The following is a 24,552-nucleotide window of genomic DNA, read 5'->3' on the forward strand; positions in this document are numbered from 1 at the left end:
CCTTATCATACCGGCAGTGTGTAGTATCGCGATTAACACCAATTAATCGTCTCACTATACACAGGCCAAGATTGGCCCCTAGCAAGGCATCATGGCCACCCGATAGATTCGGATTTAGCGAAGCAGCTACCTGTCAACGATATGGTTACCGTACAATCCAATCATTTCATCATCTGTTATCTCAACGAGACCGAGGCATAGAAATAATGTCAACCTCAGTTACTTTCGATATGTATGTATTCAATTACTGGACCAATGATCGGAATAATAATCTGGATAGAGTAACAACTCAATCCCACGTGGCCACAGTTTTAGTGTCATTGCCATTTACTAAATTGTGACATGAGATAACTTCTCCCATACCTGAGAGTGATGAATCCTCTGTCAATCCACCATACTCTTGATACACTTCTTGATGCAGCCAATCGCTTCATCGAGATCTACTTTTCTCCCACTAGTACTTCTTAGAAAAAATTCTTTTTCGAGGAAAACACCAGAACAAGCAACAAAGATTTTGCACTCTTCGGGTGGTAGAAATAGTATCCTTCAGTCTCCTTTGGATACCCAACAAATATACATTCACAGGATTTTGGGCCCAGCTTGTTCGAAGTCAATTTCTTAACATAAGCTTCACAACCCGAAATCCTTAGATAAGACAAGTTGGGCTTTCGCCCACTTCATAGTTCATAAAGAGTCTTATCTACAGACTTTGATGGCACACGATTCATAACGTGAGTTGCAGTCTCTAGGGCATAACCCCATAATGATGCAGGTAGATCACTAAAACTCATCATAGACCTAACCATGTCAAGCAAGGTCATATTCCTCATTTCAGACACTCCATTGTGTTGGGGTGTATACGGAGGGGTTAGTTGTGATACTATCCCACATTCCTCTAGGTGTTCAGAAAACCCTGAGCTTAAGTATTCACCTCCTCGATCCGACCGAAGAGCTTTAATACTTTTGCCCAACATATTCTGTACTTCATTCCTGAATTCCTTGAATTTATCAAAGGCTTCAAATTTATGTCTCATAAGGTAGACATAACCATATCTACTGAAATCATCAGTAAATGTGATGAAGTATGAATATCCACCTCTAGCCTTAACTGTTAGTGGATCACATACATCACTATACAAAATACCTAATAGCTCAGTAGCCTTTTCACCTTGTCCTGTGAAAGGAGACTTGGTCATCTTGCCTAGCAGACATGACTCGCATACCTCAAATGACTGAAAGTCAAAAGGGTCCAAAACTCCATCCCTTTGAAGTTTTGCAATGCGGGTTTTATTAACATGACCCAATCTACAGTGCCAGAGGTATGTCTGGTTTTGATCGCTATGTTTAGCTTTCTTGGTTTTAACATTGAGAATATCCTTATTGTTTAAATCAAGAACATATAACCCGTTATATAACCTTGCAATTGCAAATAGAATACCATTCAAACTAAAGGACAACAATCCATTAGATATCTCAAAATGATACCCTATATTATCCAAAGCGGATACTGAAATAATATTTCTAAAAATAAAAGATACGTAATAACAATTATGTAGTTCCAACAACAAGCCCGTAAGCAAAGATAAACAGTAAGTCCCTATAGCCAATGCAGTCACATGTGCTCCATTTCTAACTCGTAGGTCCACCTCTCCCTTGGTGAGCACTCTACTCTGCCTTAGCCTCTGCACATCAATACAAATGTGAGTACCACATCTTGTGTCAATGACCTAAGATGTTGAGGGAGAGAAGTTAATCTCAATCATAAATATTCCTGAAGTCGTAGCATCTGACTTCTTCTTGCTTGCAAGAAAAGCCTTGCAGTGTTTCCTCCAATGGTCAGGCTTGCCACAATAGAAGCAGACTACTTTGCCCTTCCCTATGCCATTCTCAGGCCCAAGAGCACCCTATCCTTTGGGCTTGGCCTTACCCTTGCCGTTACCCTTTCCTTTACAAGCAGCAACCAGTAAAACAGGCTTGGACTTCTTCAAGTCCTGCTCTGCAGTCCTTAGCATAATCAAAAGCTCCGACAAGGTTTTCACCATCGTGTTCATATTGAAGTTCATTATGAACGATGCATAAGAGTCAGGCAAGGATTGCAGAATTCAAGCCAATTGTAATTCTGCATCCAACTCAAATCCCAAAGTCTCAAGCCTTTCTATGTGCTCGATCATCTTGAGCACATGAGGACCAACTTGGGCTCCCTCAGTCAGACGACTTCCAAACAGTGCTTTTGACACCTTGTACCTCTCATGTCGAGCATTTCCTTCGAAAAGCCCCTTGAGGTGTAGAATAATGGCAACAACATCTATATTCTCATGCTGCTTTTGCAATACTAGTGTCATCGATGCTAACATCACGCATTGAATGCCATCAGCATCATCAATGAACTTTTGATAAGTGTCCTTTACTTCTTAAGTGGCATCAGGATCAGGCCCAACCATGTATGGCTTTTCAAAGATATACAATTTCTTTTCCGACTTGAGTATAATTCGAAGATTACAATACCAATCTGAGAAATTGGATCCATCCAACCTGTTTTCTTTCTCGATTGTCGGTCGCAGTTCATAATGCTCATTTTGGTGAATCTACAATTGCAGAAAAGATAAAGTCATTATAAAGTTCATTATTATTTAATATGATCTTCTATTAAACGACGCTCCCACTATTTTCCTCAAGTCAATAGCCCTCACTATTAACTCGGGAAAGCACATTGACTTTCCTAGTGGACTGATTCTCAGTAGCGGTAGAGTGGACACTACATGTCACCACATACATACAACATGTGTACTTCTCTACTATGCCTATGACGCGTTTATCAACCTTCGCTTTTGGCGAACAAGCAAAACCGTCATTTTAAGTCGACCCATCACCATTAAGGAAAACTCCAATGAATTTTAACCTTCTACTGGTAGAAGTGTACCCTTCGCTTTGGCAAACAAGGTTTCGACGAACAGTGGTTTGATTAAAACCATGGTGATGGAAGGCATACATGACTTAATATACTTTAATTGAGGGGTTATTATTTAATGTCTCACCAGATTATTATCTTTGTTAGAATGACATTGTTTTAGCATGTTATTTAACATTCAACCTTAGCATGCATTCTAAACAAAATATTAAAACGTGCCGGTACATGGCCCAACTAAAACTGATTTTCTCGAGCCTAGAGGAATTGGTAGGTCACCTAGGGGTCCTGCAATAAAATCTTGAGTCTTCAAGTATGATTGTCTCTTCCCTGATCTGTTTTCAAGTACATTACAAAAACATCATTTTAAATTTACAGTGAGAATAATTATACAAAATTCTTTGTATCAACAAATTTAGAAACCTCGATTAACATTCGAGGGGAATGAGATGAGAAAAGAATGTACATCGAGAAGGGTAGAAAGGTAGGACTCGCAGGCCCTATTTAATAAATTATAACCATACATACCCAAAACTTTTAAAACATTCACCATAGGTCTAACGCTCATGTACCGGGCACCATGCAATATACAAACAAGTACATGGCATACATTTCAAAAAAATCAATTTTTGAATTAGGTGGGTATTGGGTGGGTGACTTATTAATTACCCCCTGACAATTTGCAGATCTACATTTGGTCCAAAAATTTTGAAACTTTTCACTTTGGCCCCTACGCTCTCGAAAGTGCACTCGTTGTGGCGATGGATTAGATCGCCGCAGCGTGCGCTAATTTGCGTCGCGAACATGCACCACGTGCGATCGCCACGACGATGGGTTATATCGTTGCAACAAGCACTGATTTTTGTCAGCGTTCATATATCACCGCGGCGAGCACTGATATTCAATCAACAATCGCACTAAGGACGCTCATCATGGTGATCGGCTATATCGCCGCGGCGAGCGTACAATGATCTGTAGCATCAGATCAGTTCAACCAACCACCAAAAATACGCCAAACGGATTTTGTAATCAATCTAAACTTCTGATTTCAACAAAAATCAATAATCCAATATACCAAACTTGCATATCATCAACAAATTAAATTAATCAATTAAATCGATTTCTTAAAACATGCTTTCAAGGCAGATTTTGTGCAGATTCATCAAGGCAACATGTTATCAATCAAATACATGTAATCAACCATACATAAAACTATAAAATCTGGTACCCTAGGCTTGGATACCACTGTTAGGAAACGATCAAGTCATGGCAGCGGAAAACAAAAATTATTTACAACATGGATCGTTCCTTAGAACAAAGATCAGGGCACAAATTTACAGTTTATACATTATATTAGAATCTGTAGAAAAATCAATTTAGAGTTAAGAAATCATACGCACGTTTGGAGGCTCCTCCAACTTGTCTCTGAATAGGTTTCGCTACCAATCCAAGGGTAGGATCGAACCAGCGGTAGTCCACACGAAGATAACCCCAAGGAACTAAAGAGGGATTTGCTAGATCCTTTTTAGCCTTAAGAACAAAATCAACACAATTTTGATTCAACACAAAAAGCAATCTGGGAAGAGAGCAAAGGGGGCTGGAATTTTTTACCTTAAAGATTGAATGAAATGTTATTTAGATATTCACAAAAATTATGCACTTATATAGTGCACACAATGCCCTATTCCCTCATGGAATAGGCTTGGGCACCAACCCAAACAACCTCTATGTCCAAACAGCCCCATTTAGATATTTTAATTATTATTATTATTATTATATCGATTAAATTAAATTAATATATATATCTTATATATATTAACATTTAACAATAACAATAATTCATTTGAATATAATCTCACTTATTTAATTTTTAATATCAAATTAAATAAAGGCTACGACCTCAACCAATTTAATTGCACTGTGAGATTACTAAATACCATTTTGCCTAAAAAGGCGAAAACCCCCTTCTTATAAACTGGTTCTTAAATTATCTTCTACGTGTGCGACCTGTAGGCTCCTTATCATACCAATAGTATGTAGTATCGCGATTAACACCAATTAATCATCTCACTAACCATCCACATGGAATCCTCTGGTGGGTCAGTCCAATGAACTTGCCTACAGCAAACACGCATGTGTTGCACCAGATTGTCACCAAACAACCTTGACAAGTGAGATCAGTCACTGCCTTTCGACAAGGTTGTTCAACACTATGATAGCCTTACCGTATTATCTGTGCCCTTATTTTAGAAACTAGGACTACGGACGTTTCTAGAATGGCCATCATATAAGCTCATAGGGTTCTCACTATCAAGATTTGAAACACTTGATACCCTCGTCACGGGTATACCATTCTAAGGACATATATCAATACATACAATAATGATTTACGCGATTGAACATTATTATAAAGAGTCAATTCTACAATAATTGGTTGGCTCTAGGGCACCTACTCCAACAGTTTTTACACAGAATGCCAATTGATTTTAATTTATTAGGTTACAATATATGATACCTAAAGATAGTTGTTTAACATTTATTTATTTATTTATTTCAATGGAAAACGAATGTATAAATTACTGATCAATGGCCATTCATTGTGAGATAATAAGCTTGGTAGTTCATGCAATAGGATGTAGTGATTTGTGGATTTGATGGAATGTGATTATTACAGAGTGTTGTGATCTAGGCTTAATTAAAGGTTGAAACTGTTCTGGCTTGACTCATGGGATTATAGTTACAGATTTCATGTAATTACATTGATTGTATTTGATTGTATTTCCATATTTTACATTTGTAATCTTGTATAAGTTGAACACATTACAATACTAAAATATACAGAAAAGAAATATTCTTTCATCTTCTATTCTCTTATCTTCTAGGCACTCTGTCATCTTTCCTTGACCTCTTTTGCCTCTGTTCTTGCCATACTCTGACATGGTATCAGAGCCACTACACTTCCTTTAGCTTCCGCAACTTTATCTTTCTTTTTCTATCCCTACAAAGGCAAACAAAAACTCTATTAGTTTCTCTCAAAATTCTACTTGTCAATCACCAAAATCAATTTCCAAAAAGTTATCGGATCAAACACTTCAATGACAACCAAAACACGCACTGCTGAACTAGCCCACAATGAAACAAACCTAAACACCACAACTTCAAGCCCAAGCCCAAACACCACAAACCCCACAAATGGCCCAAATCCCACAAATGGCTCAACTGCAACAATCGGCCCAACTCTCACAACAAGCCCACCTCTCACAATAGGCCCACCTCTCACAACAGGCCCAAACCCATTTCCCTATGGTATGCCGAGTCACAACCTAGATTCACCTCAACCCACGGGTCAATACCCGTATCCTTTCACCTTCCAAATGGTTTAACCCACCGGTCACCGCCCTGAACCAAGCGATATCCTCTTCTCCCCGACTTCTAATGGACCAAAAATTACACTCATCAAGCAGTAGTTAATCGGATCTAAAAACTACTTAATGTGGGCAAGAGATTTTCGGTGAGCCCTCATTACTAAAGATAAAGAAGGCTTTGTCGGCGACACCATCCCACCACCACCTTTGGATTCACCTCTTCATCGTTACTGGAAGAAGTGCAATATGCTCGTGAGATCTTGGCTCAGCAATTGTCTATCTTCCAAAGTGGTGGCCGGAGTGTCGTCGACTAAAATATATGCAGAAATGTGGCAAAATATTAGAGACTTGCATGGAAAACTCGATTTGGCCAAGGTTTACACTCTCGGGCAACAACTCGCCGAAATCAATCAAGGTAATGCAACTGTGACTTTATATTTTAACAAACTCTCTTCAATGTGGCATGAATTAGATGTTGTCGAAGAAAAGCTTGAAGGACCGCCGGCAACTCTCACACAATTTCAGAGGATTCGCAATCAAGAACAACTTAATCATTTCCTTTTAGGTCTCAATGAAGATTTTCTGGCATTTCGGACACAGATCCTTGCCGCAGCTCCACCACCAAATCTTCGTTAGGGTTTTTAGCTTGATGTGTAGGAAGAGAGCCAATGACATGTTGTCGTGAATGGTTCTTGATCTGGTGACACGATTGCCTTTGTCGACACTCGCCAGAATGGCTTGGGTGCTCTAATTTCAAAGAAAGACTTACGGCTAGGGTTCCACAATATTTCTCAAGCTCCTGTTTTATATGAACCAACCAAGGGTCCAAATCAAATACAGCAATCCAACAGCTCTCAGTTGATCTCTATTCATAACCAATCCAATAGCCCACATGCTGCCGCATCATCACGGGGTCCATTGGGTCCAATACACTTAATATTTCAAATTAGCAAAATGGACTAGCTTGGTCCAATGGTTTAACCAAGTCAACATGGAAAAATGGGCAAAACCGATCATACTGGTCAAATGGGCCCGGGTCACACAAAGCTGAGAAAAATAATTTTTTTTACGACTATTGTAAAAAAAGGAGTCACACCCGAGATAAATGCTAGAAATTGCATTGGCGTCCTATTGACAAAACTGGTAATTCAACTGTTCACCAATTCAACAATATTCTTGCTGAAAATACAATTTCTACACCCATGATCAGCACAAAATATTATAATCAATTCTTTCAAATGATGAATCAACTCCCAAAAATGTCCTCGGCTTCCTACGTAGGTACATCTTATTGTTTAAATTCAATTAAAGATGATATTTGGATTATTGATTTAGGGGCTAGTGATCATATCATTTGTAACCAAAATTTTTTTACCCACAAATCCAACACATCATCCATTTCTGTTCGCATGCCGAATAGGAATATAGCACCTGCCACACATATAGGAATAGTTCAACTCAGTAAACACCTCATCCTTAAGAATGCTCTATTTGTTCCAGATTTCCAATTCAACCTCATATCCGTCTCAAAAATTGGCACTAATAATCACTATATTCTAAAATTCCACTCTAATACATGTGAATTTCAGGACCCTATGACTAGGACATTGATGGGCTTGGGTAGAGTAACTAGTGGCCTTTATTACTGGATTTCCGATAGTTCTTCTAATAAATTTCTCCATTGTATTACAAACAATAGAACTTTTCAATTTAATACAAATATCAATAAAAATTCTTTTATTCTCCATCAAAGACTAGGTCACAGTGTATCCATTCCTCAACCAAAATGCCCAATATGTCCTTTAGCAAAACAATCTCACATCACTTTTCCTCATAGCATTTCTGCTACCACACATATTGATATATGGGGTCCATATCACACTCAAAATCATGATGGGTCTAGGTTTTTCCTCACCATTGTAGATGATTTCTCCAGTAGCACATGGGCATTCCTAATGTAGTCAAAAAACACAAACCCTCACTCACATTAGGAATTTTATATCCATGGTAACCACCCAATTCAAATCATCAGCTCAAAGAGTTTGAACTGATAATGGTTGGGAATTTTCTAGTCGTTGGTGTTCCTCATTGTTTTTGTCATTGAGCACTCTACATGAAAGCTCTTGCATATACACTCCTCAACAAAATAGGGTTATAGAAAGAAAACATAGACACCTCTTAGAAGTAGTTAGAGCCCTAAAACACCAAGCCAAAATTCCCATTAAATTTTGGGGAGAATGTGTGATCACTGCAACATATTTGATCAATCAGATGCCAACCCGTATCCTTGGCGGGAAAAGTCCTTATGAGGTATTGTTTGGTAAAGCACCCAAAATCAGTCACCGTCGAGTTTTTGGCTATCTCTGTTATTCTGCAATTGTTGGGCCTCCTGAAAAATTTGGACCACGAGCTACTCAGTGCATTTTAATAGGATATCCAATGTTACAAAAATGATATCTTCTCTATAACCCCACAATAGATAAGTTTTTTATTTCTAGAGATGTCATTTTTCATGAAGACAGTTTTCCTTTTGTTACAAATGATGCCACTCCAACTCCATCAACCAAGTCACCAATGTTTCTTGAAGATGAATCTCCAACAGGTCCTCAGTTTGCAATACTTCCTATCCCTACTACCAATTTACCATCACTAGAAACTACACCACAACATCAGCACCAACCTACTCCCATATCTCCACAAACAGTCTCCCCTCGACCTATTGAAATACCCTCAACCATGCAAACAGAATCTCCTGTCCCACCTCCAGTTTATCCTCAAAGATGGTTAACTCGTTCCACCCGACCACTTATCTGAACATTAGATAATGTTTGCCCCACCATACTAAATTCATCAGGTGCACCATACCCAACCTCCAATTATGTCAATTATGATCGTCTTTCTCCTACATACAAAGCTTGTATCAACCAAATTTTTACCGAACATGAACTGTTCAGCTATTTAGAAGTTGTCCAGCATATTCAGTGGCAGAAGGCAATGGCAGATGAATTGAACACCCTAGCTCATAATAACACTTGGGATCTGGTACCTCGCCCCACTCACAAGAAACACATTGGCTACAAATAGGTGTTCAAAATCAAATATCGAGCAGATGGTTCCATCGAACAATATAAAGCTTGACTAGTGGCACAAGGTTTCACACAACAAGAAGGTTTTGATTACCAAGAAACAATTTCACTCATTGCCAAACATGTTACTATAAGGTCATTTTTTATCCATTGCCTCTGCTCGTGACTAGTCCTTACACCAAATGGATGTTCATAATGCTTTTCTTCATGGTGATTTACATGAGGAGATATATATGGATCTTCCGCCTAGACTTCACAGAGAGGGGGAGAGCACAGTATGTCATCTGCAAAAGTCTCTTTATGGTCTAAAACAAGCATCTCGGCAGTGGAATGAAAATTTCACAGAGCCTCTTACAAACATTGTTTTTGTACAATCCAAGCATGATTATACCATTGTCTCTTGGCGCAAAGGTGAATAGTTTATTGCACTTATCATTTATGTTGATGACATTTTAATTACAGGAAATGATGAAGAGGGAATCAAAAGTTTGAAAGTGCATCTCAATAGGCATTTTTTAATTAAAGATCTTAGTGAGCCAAAATACTTTCTAGGGATTGAAATTGCCAAATCTCAAGCAGGCATTTCCTTAAGTCAACGAAAATATGTTCTTGAACTTATATCAGACTCTAGGTTAGCAGCATGTAAACCAAATGTTATTCCAATCGAGCAGAATATCAAGCTTACCACTCAAGAGTATGATAAAAGGACACCATCCTCATAAATAGATCTGCCACTACATGATTCCTCACATTATTAGAGACTTGTTAGGCGACTAATTTACCTTACCATGACACGCCTTGATATCAGCTATGCGATCCATATTCTCAGTCAATTCATGCATGGGCCAAAATAATCACACATGGATGTAGCAATGAAGGTACTCAAATACTTAAAAGGATGCCCTGGCTTAGGACTTCTTTTGCCTCGAGATGGAAACTTAAACGTCATAGCATATTGTGACTTTGATTGGACCACATGTCCCATGACAAAGAAATATCTCACTGAGTTCTGTATAAAACTCGAAGGTGCACTAATCTCCTAGAAGACAAAGAAATAATCAATAGTATCTCTCTCATCAACAAAGGCTAAATATAAAGCAATGGCTAAAACAACATGTGAGATCATCTGGATCCTTGGGTTACTAGGAGATTTGGACATGCATACCAAGACACGTGTTCATTTATACTATGATAACAAAGCTGCAAATGATATTGCAACCAATCCAATATTCTATGAAAGAACAAAGCACATAGGATTGATCGTCACTTCATCAAAGAAAAATTTCAAGAAAGTATAATCAAGACTCTACATATCTGCACTTCAGAATAACCAGGGAATGTCTTCACAAAACCATTGTGCAACAGACAACACTCTTATCTTCTTCACAAGCTTGGAGTTTATGACATTAACAAACCACAAGCTTAAGGGGGAGTGATGGAATGTGATTATTACAGAGTGTTGTGATCCAGGCTTAATTAAAGGCTGAAACTATTCTGGCTTGATTCACGGCTTGACTTATTGAATTACAGTTACAGATTTCATGTAATTACATTGATTGTATTTCCATATTTTACATTTGTAATCTTGTATAAATTGAACACATTACAATACTGAAATATACAGAAAAGAAATATTCTTTCATCTTCTATTCTCTTATCTTCTAGGCACTTTGTCATCTTTCCTCAGCCTCTTTTGCCTCTCTTCTTGCCATACTCTAATAGGATCCTTCAAATTTTGCTTTCGTTGATATTTATTTATTTATTGGCATATATATGAGGTTGCTCTCAGTGGGTTTTGGATTACATTTTGATAATCGTAGAATGGATTATCAAGTTGAGTATTGAGTATTTTTATAATTAGTATTTTGCCTATTATGTTCCAACTATATTGATTTCAATTGTTATTCCTACTGCAAAGACCTGTTGAAGGACCTTCTGGTGCAAAGCAAGACCTTAGAAGCTTTAAGCTTATATTGGAGTATATAAAAGCTTTGCCTGTAAGTGCTTTAATGTGTATTCTGGACAAACCTCAGTTTTGGTTCTAGAATTTTCTTGTCTATTTTATGATGCATCACCTTCCAATATTATTACAAAAATGAATGTGCTGCACTTTTTTATAATGTTTTTAGTACTAAAAAAAGGGAATGCTTAGGCATAAGGAATTCTATGACTTTTGTAAAATAAGTGTAGAGACTGCAGATTTTATATACTTCATTTGCCTTTTACAAAATTGTAGTGATAGTGGTTATATCTATGCTGCAAAACTACAGTCCGCAGTTTGCATAATGTTGTTGCCAAGCCATTCATTATGAGATAACAAGCTTGGTAGTTCATGTTGTAGGATGTAGTGGTTTGTAGATCCTTCAAAATTTTCTTTTTTTGATCTTTATTTATTTATTTATTGGCATATATATGAGGTTGCTCTTAGTGGATTTTGGATTATATTTCTATAATGAATTTGTGTACGAATGCAGAAATTGTAATAACCTAGTCGTATAAAATTAAATATTAAGAGACTGATGAGTAGGTGATGAACACCGTATAATTTTTGTCATATCAAGAAAAACATTTATCCATTGCTATAATGATGATGAATAAGGATTGGGTGCATCTTAACAAGTAAGGAAAAGATAAAAAGACACACCTTAAGTGTATGAAGTAATAATGATTTTCCTTAACAAGGTTTTAGATGTTTTTTATTTTATTTTATTTGATAGAGCAATGGATGCATACATGCAAGGGGCATGGAATTTTGTAAAGATGGCTGAAAAGAAATCAGGGAATCAAGAGAAGATTTTATGCCCTTGTAAAGATTGTCACAACTTGATTCATCATGATATAGACCTTACTTATGAGCATCTAATTATACGAGAAACAAATCCTACATATACAATTTGGTTCCATCATGGTGAAAGGCAAAATTAAAAGAAACTATTACTCAAGTGAAGAGTTCAGATGCTTTTAACTTAATTACTGTTGCATATATGGAAGCCAAAGATGATGCATCACCATTAGAAGAAAGAAGAAACAAGGATTTCAGGCAACTGTTGGAAGATGCTAAAACTCCCTTATATCCCGATTGTACTAAGTATACAAAAATGTCTGCCTTTTAGCCTTATATAAGCACAAAGTTACAAATGGTTAGACTAACAACAATTTTAATGGCCTTCCAGAGATGCTAGAAAACATGTTACCAGAGCATAATGTGATTCTCAAATCTGTCTACTCTGTAAGAAAATTTCTTAAGGAATTTGATTTGGGGTATGAGAAGATTCATGCTTGTGCGAATGATTGTTGCTTGTTTAGGAAATAAATAGATCACTTTGAAAGTAGTCCAAAGTGTGGTTCTTCAAGATGGAAGGTAGATGAAAGAACGAAGAAAATTAGAAAATGTGTACTACCTAAAGTTTTAAGATACTTTCCCATAATACCAAGGTTTAGAAGGATGTTCAACTCACCAAAAATGGATAAAGAATTACAATGGCATTTCAAACACCCAGTAGATTTCGTATCATAGAATTTGGTTAATGATAAATGGCCTGCTTTTGCAGAAGATCCTAGAAATCTTAGACTTGGCCTAGCTGTTGATGGCTTTCGTCCCTTTTCAAATTTGAGCATAGCTTATAGTTGTTGGCCCATGATGCTTGTTACATACAATTTGTCATCTTGGTTATGCATGAAGAAAGAAAATATCATGTTGACTTTATTAATTCTAGGGCCTAAACAGTCTGGTAACGACATTGATGTTTATTTACAGCCTATATAGAAGATCTACAAGAATTGTGGAATAATGGTGTAAATTTTTATGACTCATACACTAGTTTTTGTTTTAATTTCAGGGCTATTGATGTGAACCATAAATGATTTTCTAGCCTATGGAAATCTTTTTGGATGTACAACAAAGGGAAAAGTAGCATGTCCATTATGTGGTGACAAGACATATGCTCATTGGTTAATGTTTAGTAGAAAACTCTCTTATATGAATCATATGAGATTTTTATCACCTTCTCATTTCTTATAAAAAAAAAAAAAAAAAAGCTTTGTTTGATGGAAAGGAAGAAAAGGGAAGAAGTCCTATGATCATGAATGGTGCAAAAAATTTGTCCGCTCTTAAGGATTTCAAAAATGATTGGGGAAAGAGTTGTAAGAAGAAAAGGAAGCTACTCCATTATGGAATTAAAAAAATATCTATCTTTTTCGAGTTGCCATATTGGAACATACATTTTATAGGTATTACAAATTTTTATTTACGTAGTTATCCATTATATTTTTGGGGTTTTGTCTTGGTTATAAATGTTTGTAAATTTTATTTTCAGAAGTTATCATTACACCATAATTTGGATGTTATGCACATTTAAAAAAATGTTTGTGAAAGTATCATTGGCACATTATTGGACATTAGTGAGAAAACAAAATATAGAATCCACACTCGCAAAGACTTAAAATATATTGGAATTTGTCAAGAATTGCATCCAAAAGACTATGGGAGTAGAACATACCTTCCAACAACTCGAAATACATTATCAAAGATGGAGAAAGAAGAATTTTGTAAGAGATTATTTAATTTGAAGTTACCTGACGGGTATAGTTCAAACATTGAGAATTGTGCTTCAATTGAAGAATGCAAGATAACTGGTCTAAAACCGCATGACTGTCATGTTCTAATACAATAATTATTGTCAGTAGCATTAAGAGGGTTGTTACCTAAGGGACTAAGAACAGCGATTATCCAATTATGTGCACTTTTTTAATATATTATGCCAACAAGTTATTGATAGAGAAGTTGTGGTTGCCTTCGAAGGTAAAGTTGTTTAAACCATATGTATGTTTGAGCGATTCTTTCCTCTATCATTCTTTGATATCATGATCCACCTTTTTGTTCATTTAGGAAGAGAAGCACGACTTGGTGGACCAATTCAGTATCGATGGATGTATCCTTTTAAAAGGTGATCAATCGCTAAATCCATTTCTAATTACAGTGTCAATTTTGTTAAGATATTGTTTTAATGTGTTATATTTTTATTTAGGTACATTAAGATTCTCAAAGGATATGTAAAAAATCATGCACGACCTAAAGGTTGTACTGCGAAATGCTATCTTGTCAACGAATGCGTTACTTTTTGTAGTAGGTATTTGAAACATGAATTTGGAGGAAATTATCAAAATTGTTGTAATCAAGATTTCTTTTCCGATGTAATTCTAGAAGGTTGTCCAATCTCGAGAGGAAAGTCAATAATTTTAAGTAATGAAGTGTTAGAAAGTGCACATCGTTATGTGTTATTTAACACAACAGTGACTGAACCATTTCTATAGTAAGTAAATATATCTATATTTCAAATTTAGGTAAATATATTTACATTGTATATAACATTTTCACTGCTTGGTTTCCTATTAGGATGCATTTGGAGGAGTTAAAGCAATCAATCGAAAATCTTGAGAGAAATCATGACTTACTCCAAAAGACACATTCAAAGAATTTTTCAACATGGTTGAAAGAAAAGGTATTACACTTTAAATTATTTCTATATATTTTGTAAGTGGTCTCATAAATAATATTAACACCTCTTTAAGTACTTTTTTATAGGTTTCATTTCTATACTTTTTTATAGGTTTCATTTCTAACTTCCATATGTGAGGATGGAGATACACTAAAGTGGCTTGCAAATGGTCCAAGGAATTATGCCATGAGTTATAATGGTTATGTTATAAATGGATAAAGGTGGTGTTTCAATTGGGCAAATGCTGGACATGGAGTTAAATATGAAGAAGATTTTACACTTGTCAATTGGCACCAAAGTTAGAATCAATATGTAAGAGAGCCATTTATCCTAGCATCCCAAGCAAAACAAGTGTTTTACTCTAGAGAAATCGATTCACCTAGTTGGTATGTTGTACTAAAGGCACCCCCAACATATTACTATGAGTTGGAAATGTATAATTGGGATGAGGATTTGACTTGTAGGCCAGAAATATATACTACACGAGATATGAACATTTATGATGATAGTGACGAAGTAAGTTACGTGAGAGATGATTGTGAAGGTCTATTGGTTAATGTACTTTTGGAATTTTAAGTAAAGGGAACTACCATTTTTGTGTGTGTGTGTGTGTGTGGATATAGCTAGTTATCTTTTCATTTAGGTAATGTATAACATGTAACTGCAATTGTGCCTTGTTTATAGATAATGGGGCTTTTTACATTTATTAATTTCTTAAGAATTAATTCTAAGCTAAATATCACATTAACTTTCTTTTGTTTGTTTAGGAGGTTCTGTAAAAAAGATAAGTACTTATGGATTCCACAAGTGTGCCTAAGAAAAAAAAGAGGTTCAACTAAAATGAAGAACATTGCTCTAAATGATGATAATCGGATTGAAGTTAAATTCAATGACAAAGGTTAACCGATTGAGGAAGGATCTGTTAAGTTGTCTTCACTCTTGGGACCTCTTGGGCGAGAAATTGTACCTTATACAAATTCTTATTGGAGAAAGGTTCCTTCTAACATGAGAGAAATATTATGGAAATATGTTCAAGTCATGTATGAATTTCCAAGTTTATATATATATATTCTATATATATAGATATATATAATATAGATATATATATATATATATATATATATATATATAATATATATCGCTTAGGCAAGATATAAGTTGGAAGAAGATCGGCAAAAACACTATGTGTTATGGAAATGGGTGCACTTTGGAGAGCTTCAAAGTTAAGGCTGGTTAGCAAAATTAAGATGACCAAAAGTAAAGAAGAAAGAATGGCACTCTCAAACAACGGGTGCACTTTGGAGAGCTTCAAAGTTAAGGCTGGTTAGCAAAATTAAGATGACCAAAAGTAAAGAAGAAAGAATGGCACTCTCAAACCTGATAACATCAATAATATTGGTGCGTGGAAAAAGTTTGTGGAAGAAAAAATAGGTTCAAACTTTAAGGTAATTGTATCACTTCACACATTTAGTCATTATATTATATATGCATATGAGTAATGTTTACTTTATTTTAGATATGAAATTACTGAATTATTTCCGGATAAAAGAGATGAAATGAAAAAAAATAAGGAAATAAAACTCTATACACAGGTGGTCGAAGGGGTTATGCTCGCATGACTTAAGATATTGTAATGTCTCATTGTAGATGCAAAAAATCTACCGTCATGGAAATAGGATCTGATCCTATGAGGTTGAGGCCACTGACAATATGCTAGACCTGCACACATGAAAAGACAAACGTGAAGCTTACAAAAAACACTGGGGTGGTGTTTGCCGTAGGCACTCTAACGCTCAAGTTAGAAGAGCTGAAAGAGACAATTTAATGAGGTTTAGGGAAAGAAAGATTACCAGGAGTCTTGTCGGAGACCAGGACCACGACAAAGGTGTAGAATTCTCGGGATTCAGGAGTAAAGAGGTGATTTTGAGTAGTCGAGATTGAATATTGGAGATTGAATGCCTTGTGGGAGGCAGGCCTCTGTTTATATAGTGAACCCAAGGGGTTAGAATCCTAGTAGGATACTGAGTCCTACTTTGAGAGACAATCACTATTAGGAAAGAAATAGGATTTCTTGCCCTTATCTGATTAAGTTTATTAGTTTGAATAAGATTTGGAATCTTAGTGGAAGAGGAAATAGAATAGGATTCTGATTTCCTATTTATGGACTTTTGTGGGCTAATGGGTCGGTAACCCAGTTTAGCTTAAACTTGTAGGATAGCCCAACTCATAGAATGGGTAGTTCACAAGGTGATTTTAAGCGTAGGCCCAACCAGAGTTATGCTAAGGCCTTAGGTCGTGACATGTTTATTTTGTTATTGGGTCTCGTGAGGCCCAAGATGATTTTTTGTCCATACACTCATTGTTTTTATATGATTTCAAGAACAAAATGAATAAGAGTTTAACCATTTTTAATTTTTTTTTTTTTTTTTTTTTTTTTTTTTGTTAGAAAAAGAAAACTGGAAAACGAACCGCTTCTATAGTTGAGGCTTGGATTAAAGCTCATAAGAAAAAGAATGGTGAGGCAGTCAACACAAAGGCTACAGAAACAATTGTAAGAATTTTCTTTAACTTTGAAAAATTAGTATCCCTCTCTCTCTCTCTTTACATATATATATAAAACATTAGAACATCCTGATGTTGTGTTATTTGCATTTATAGGAAAAGTTACAAGAAATTGATAATGATTCATATTTGCCTATTCCAAGTAATTTGAGAGAAGATGCTATAACAAAGGTATAGGGTCTTGACAAAGGTGGACACTTGAAAGTACTAGGAAAATGTGTATCTCTTACACAATTGTCCATAATAGCTCAAAAGGACAACATTATAGCTCAAATGAAACAAGAGCAAGTAGAGATGAAAATGGAAATGGACCATATCAAGGACTTGCTCAACCTAGCTTTGAAACAAAATCATGCTAGTATAAATATAACTAATTTTTTAATTTCATAATTATAATTATACTTTGTATATTTAGTAATATTCTTATATGAAGTTTACAGGGTCAAAGGCAAACCACTGAAGAATCTAAAGATGTATCGGTAAGATTATTTTTATATGACGATGTATACTTGGCTATATATGTATAGGTTTTTCCTTAGTCATTACTTTTGAGGATGGAAATTGTTTCATTGTATCCATTTGATTTGCAGATTGTGAAAACAATCTCCCACAAAACTAAATGTAAGTTACTTGATTGGACAGGGTCTAATGAAGTAGTAGCTAAATGACGTTTTTCTTCAAATGATCCAGAAGCACTTGTCCATCATGTTTTCATTGGTCCTAATGTTATGAGAGTTTGAATTGATATAGCCAAGGCACCTACTGCATTTTTGTGGAAGCTTGCATCGAAAATGGTTTATATTGAAGATTGTGTGGGTAGTACGGTTGCTTAACCTACTAACAAAGTTGTCATGGATTTTCCAAACTGATTTTAGATAGCTTCTTTTCCATTATCTCGTCGCTTTTAGAGTTGTTGGTAATGATATGATTTGGAGATAAGTTTTGTTAATTCTGCATTCTTATTGATACTTTCATGCTTCTTGTAGCATGATTATGAAAAATGGGAGGGAAACATGAATAACACTTCATTTTGAAGAAACATGTAATATTGATAAACCATTTAAACTTGCCTGGTGGAAATTTTTAGGATTGGTCATTGTGAAATTGGAGATTTAAATATGTTCTTTTCCTCCTTGTTTTGCAGTAAATATTTGGCGTGCTTTTGTTTTCATCTTTTCTTAAATTTGCAATATATGTAATGTCATCCTTGAGAATAACATGGGAATTTAGATGATTTTTGTTTCAATGGTTTTGTAGGTTGAGAAAATCGAAGACTTTTTTGGTAAAAATACTAGCACATGGGAATTGAAGATGATATATATGGTGGTTTTTGTTGATAGATTTTTCGAATGATCGGAAAGTATGAACTATTATTCATAATTAATTTTCCAATCATCTAGGTATTAGATACGATGAATGACTATTTGTTAGGCATATATGAAGGTTTATCAATGAACTGTGCTTTTAAAAATTTATCATTAAAGTTGTAAAACTATTTCAACCAAGATTAGAAAATGCAAAGAATACCTATCTATAGCATTTTTAAAAACCTTGGTAGCACTTTTAAAATGTTATTAAAAACTTTTCTATAGTATTTTAACAATGTTACGAAAAACCTATCTACAATATTTAAAAAATGTTATAGATTTGTTATCTATAACATTTTAAGAATGCTACAAAAAACTAACCTATAACAGTTTAAGAATATTACAAAAAACTAATTTATAGAATGTAAGCTAAAATAATTTGTGGCTATAAATGAGTGTTATAATATACTCAACAATAGCTTTTATTGCACTTATTGAAAGTTCATTTATAACTTTCAATAAGTGCAACAAAATAATTAGTAATAACAGTTTTTAAGTGTTACTAAAGCCTCATTTTTTAGTAACATAAATTGTAATAGCATACTCATTAATGGTACCATTTACCTTTGACAATACTTTTTGCATATTACCGTAAGTCATTTTTGTTATAGTGTATGTTCTATTTGGTATAACATGGGATTGGATAAAAATGTATATATCAAAAAGATTAATTAAAAATATTTAAAACTAATTTAATATTTATTTTTCAATCATTAAAATTCTCTTTAAAATTCTATTTATAATATAAGTAAATAAATTTTCAGTTATAATTATATTTTAAATTAAAATAATTTACATAGCTAACAATATTTATATTTATGTTATGACTTAAAATTGAAAATTCTACCTTATAATATTAATAAAATAAAATAATGAATATATAATTTTATTTAAATAATAATAATTTTTTATATTGGTATTAATCATCTCAATTCTATCATATTATTTTCAATAATAATTATCTTAAGTAATTTATACTAACAATTATTATATTTTTTAATAAAATTGAATGGAAAATATATTAATTAACAATTTATCATTTTACATAATTATTTTCATCGCATGAATACAAATTTTAGTATTATTAAATATTCAAAATTTATTAAAACATTTCTACTGATATTATTCTTTTAAATATATAAATTATTTAAGAATAAATCATTATATAAGAACAATATGATATTATTAATAATGGCATTTATAAAATTTTAGCAATAAAATAAAACATTAACATTAATTTATTTAATATACTTTATATATCATATAAAAAGAAAAGAAAAAAGAAAAAAAAGACTATGTTAATTTCGGCAAGGCCCATTCTGCAAAAAGAGTAACCCAGCATGGGATTGGACTAATTTTTTTGTGTGAAATAATTTTTAAACAATTGGTTCAATCCAACACTTTGTCCCGACCCGATGCATGCCCTAATTAGTCCATCTTATGTTTAATTCTTATTTATTTGTTTGATGAAAATATATTATTAAGATTATGAACAAAGTAATTATACAATGAGATGAATATGAAGAAAAAAAAAAGTACCAAGATTTAATTTACAAATGGGAGAAATGTGATAAACCAAAAAAAAAAAAAAAAAAAACTTAATTAAGTTTAAAGGGCTATTTTGGGTATTCAATGAGGTTTAAAGGTAGAGGTGATGTATATATATATATATATATGATTTACGAATATCAACTTTCATCAACCCACTCTTGTCAATTTAATTGTTTGTATTGTCATTAAATTGCACAGCAAACCAATGATTTATTATTTCAAACACGACAAATTTGACTTTTGAACTTGCTTACGTTTCTTTTTTTAATAATCTTTGATTTTTTTAAAATTAAGTTTTTGTTTGTAATGGAAAGAAAAGGAGTTCTACTTCTTACATAATATAATTGTTATTTTATTTTTTTTTATTTAGTATTTCTTAATTTTTTTTAAAAGAAAGGGTTATTTTTAAATGGAGGACACTATTTTAAAAAATTAAAGGAAAATAACAGAAGTTTCATTTGTATTAATAAAGACGCCTTTATCAATCAGATGGAACTTTTTAATAAAAAAATGTGTGATTAAAAATGTTTGTTTATCAATAAAAATGTGTTTGTTTACTAAAACATATTATATCCATACACAAAATTTAATAAATATTAAATTTGAGGGGTAATTTAGACTTTCACAGAAATATTTTATTCATACACAAAATTTAATAACGCTTGTTTATGTGAGGAATGATTTTGCTACTGAAAAATCAATGTGTCTTGAATTCTCATTAGGAGACGTGAGACTATTTTGCTATTAAAACAACAATGTATCTTGAATTGTCAAGAGAATCAATGTGTCTTCTCTATACCACTTATTATGAGTTAAATACTTATTAAGTATCCAAAAGACTAACCCATTAGGTGATATTATGTATACAAGAATATAAGTGCAAAACACAATCTATGTTTATCCGATGTGGGATAGTAACATTCTCCCCACCCAATCACGTGATGACCTTGTCATGTTCGAAATTATTACTGATTTGTTTAACACATTGCTTGGTTGGGTTTTTAAGGGCGTACTTTAGCAATCCAATTAACCCCCAACATTATCTCTAACCTCGATTTACTCTTATGATAAGTTTATGAGACCCATATTATCGAACCAAATCACTTCCTTTTATTAATTTGGGGAATGATATAAAGTAGGGGTGAGCATGGGTAAATGGTAGAACCAGAACTGGAACCAACCTCATTAGGGTCCAACTCTGGTTCTGAAAAATTGGAACTGGGAATTCTTGGGTTCGGTTCCGGTTCCTATAGTGCTAGAACTTAGAACTGAAACCGAGACCTAAATCGAAACCGGAACAGAGGTCCAGGTACCCGAATAGGAATCAGACTAAATTGTATTTTTTTGTAAACTATTGGAGTCTATTTGTAATTTTTTTTAAAGTATGGGGTAATTAAATTAACCAAGGTACCCAGAACCGGAACCAAAACCTATATTTCAGGTTCCGGTTTCAAGTTTCTAGGAACCAGAACTATTCGATTCTAGTTCCTATTCTAATTTTGGTTTCTTCAAAAAATATAGGATACTCAAAATTGATCACTCCTAATATAAAGTATGTAAACTTAAACTTACTCTAATACCACTTGTTACGTCTCCAATATTCGGTTACCACCTAAAAAACTAGTTTATTTTGTGATAGTAAAATATCAATTTCTTAATGCCTGTTACGAGCGTATCCTTAGCTTTTGAAATTTACAATAACATTTTAGTTAAAATAAAACAAATGATACATGGAATTAAAAAGGCCAGAAAACGCCCATAATTATTCTTAAAATATTCAAAACTAGAGATTCTAAATCTGAAGACGGCAAAATACGAGGTTTAATACTATTTTATCTTTGTCGTTGAAAAGTTTAATGGGCCATGCCTATAGACCATGATATAATTACAATGTCAGAGCATCATTTAGCAAGAACCAAATTGCTTGAGCCCACTCTTCAGGAAGTTGTCCAAGTACAAATAATTTTCGGATAACTATTATCTTGTCAAAATAGGTATATATATGTTTTAATTTCAAATTAATACTATTTGAATTTACTTAAATTTTCTAGAACATACATTACTCTTCAAGTTTTAGAAATGTTGAAATAAGCTTTTAAGTTTTTATATATTCGTTAAGTCATCCATATATTATATATTCCTAATTTCCGATCCACTTAGGCCCCTTGGTAAAATGAGACACACCATGGTGTATTTTAATAAAGATAATTACGAAATTGAATAAAATATAATTGAAAAAGGGATAATTTTAGAGATTTTACATATTTAGTTAATAAAGTTAATAAATTAGAGATAAATATTTTAAGTAACTATTTGCTCCAAAAGTTTTAAGCTATTAGGGAAGACTCAACATTATTATTTAAGTCTAACACGTCCCTCTTATGAAAAATGTAAATTCCATTTTAAGGTCTGATAAATTCAATAAGAAACCAACTATAGATTAGGACGAGAGATTGATATGTTTTAAGGTCTAATGACTCCCATGAGATACCAACCCAAGATTAAAGTACCAACTCGTTTCAAGAATTAATGGATCTAATGAGATATACTAACCTATTTTAAGGTCTAAAGACATATTAATTAATGAGATCAATCTAAGATTAAGGTGATTGATTGGTTGATAATGATTTTAAATTGCAATGGATTCAATGAAAGGCTAATCCAAGTTTAAGGTGATTGAAACTACCTCTAGGTGACTAGGTGAAGCGATAGGGACTCTTAGGCGTATTCTCAATAAATTTTGAATTTGATTCTCCTCAATTGTTAATAAGGATAGCTACTGAAGGGTTTACTCGGTCGTTAACTTCAAGACTCTCAGGGATTAGTTGAGGTAAAGCAAGCTGGCCCGGACACTGGTGATAAAAAAAAAAAAGGGGGGGTGATTGATATAATGATTGAGAATATTAAACAATAATTAAGCGATTAGATTATTCAAACATGAGAATTTTAACTCTCCCCAGAAAATTAAATTTAGGTAAGAGTTTAACCTTAATATTTTAAATCATGAGTAGAAATAATAAAGTGCTATCTACTTGTTTTATAACTTAATCTTCTTTATGATATTGTTTTTACATATGTTTTGTCCTATTTTGAATAGATGTGGGGTTGAAAAACAATTATTGGTAGTATAGAGCAAGGAAGCATTTAGCTAAATTTAGCACGTGGTTCATGCACCATTCACCAATTTGCTAGAATCGTCCAAACTTTGATGTCACGTTCTTCTTGGGCTCACCTTTTACTTCGCACTATTTCGCATTCATGTTTAGCTTCAATGTCACAATTAATAGCTTCATAAATTATCATTAATCCCATAATACTATCAAGCAGGTAACTACTATTAAATTAATCTAAACCCAAATTTAACAATCATGAAAAATAATTAATCTTTCAGGTTATCAAGGCATTTTTTTCTTTTTATGATCAGAGGTATATTGTCAACTTACACGTACTTTAACTAATTCTCTTAGATTATAGAACTATAAACCGAGTAAAAGCTTCAATGATCACCCCTATTAGTAGTCAAAATGAATCAAATTCATGACCTTTTGAGTAATACATTCTAGAATTCTAGTTAATTACTCGATCATCTAGTGGTGGTTTATCAAAGACATGTTTGTTTATGAATTTGGTGCACCTTTTTTGTTTATTATGGTTTAGGATTCGACCGTTATCAAGTAGGTAATTATTATTAAATTAATTTAAACCCAAATTTAACAATCTTAATCTTGGAGGTTATTAAGTTTCTAAAAGTTCAAAATTTTGGGCAAGTTATCAATAGGCCAGAGCTTGAAACTCAATCCTTGAAGGTGGAGGCTGGAAGAGAAGCCTTCTTTCTGTAAGAGTTGTACAAAGTTCACATAATATACTAAAAGACAAGTGTGATTATGAAGATAAGTCAATTGATGTATGCTCAAGAGAATGAAGAGAATACGGCTGAGAATTGCTAACCAAAATTTTTTTTATTTATACAAATTGAGTGGTCCTCTTTTCAATACCCAATTCATATCCACCAAGACAGTGACTCTCACTCTTGTTAACAAATTAATTAGGTGAACTTATCCAACAATTTAGCTTAACTTATTTGAGTTGTTCTTATTATACTATTAATCTTTTTTTTTTTTTTTTAATACTTTTTTACAATGAAAACCAAAAATTATAACAAAGAGTAAACGACTTTTTCCCACCCAAGGTTTGCCTGAATGACACTTTTCCACCCAA

General features: G+C 33.6%; 1 protein-coding gene across 1 annotated transcript; it reads left to right on the plus strand.

The window, feature by feature from the left end:
* Nucleotides 1-6,597: 6,597 nt before the first annotated feature.
* Nucleotides 6,598-6,906, plus strand: LOC116110745. The gene has a single exon (XM_031396963.1). It carries the CDS (start codon nucleotides 6,598-6,600, stop codon nucleotides 6,904-6,906), a length of 309 nt encoding a protein of 102 aa, XP_031252823.1.
* Nucleotides 6,907-24,552: the final 17,646 nt, after the last annotated feature.

The sequence above is a fragment of the Pistacia vera genome, unplaced genomic scaffold, assembly GCF_008641045.1.
Source record: "Pistacia vera cultivar Batoury unplaced genomic scaffold, PisVer_v2 Contig612, whole genome shotgun sequence".
NCBI classification, from domain to species: domain Eukaryota; kingdom Viridiplantae; phylum Streptophyta; class Magnoliopsida; order Sapindales; family Anacardiaceae; genus Pistacia; species Pistacia vera.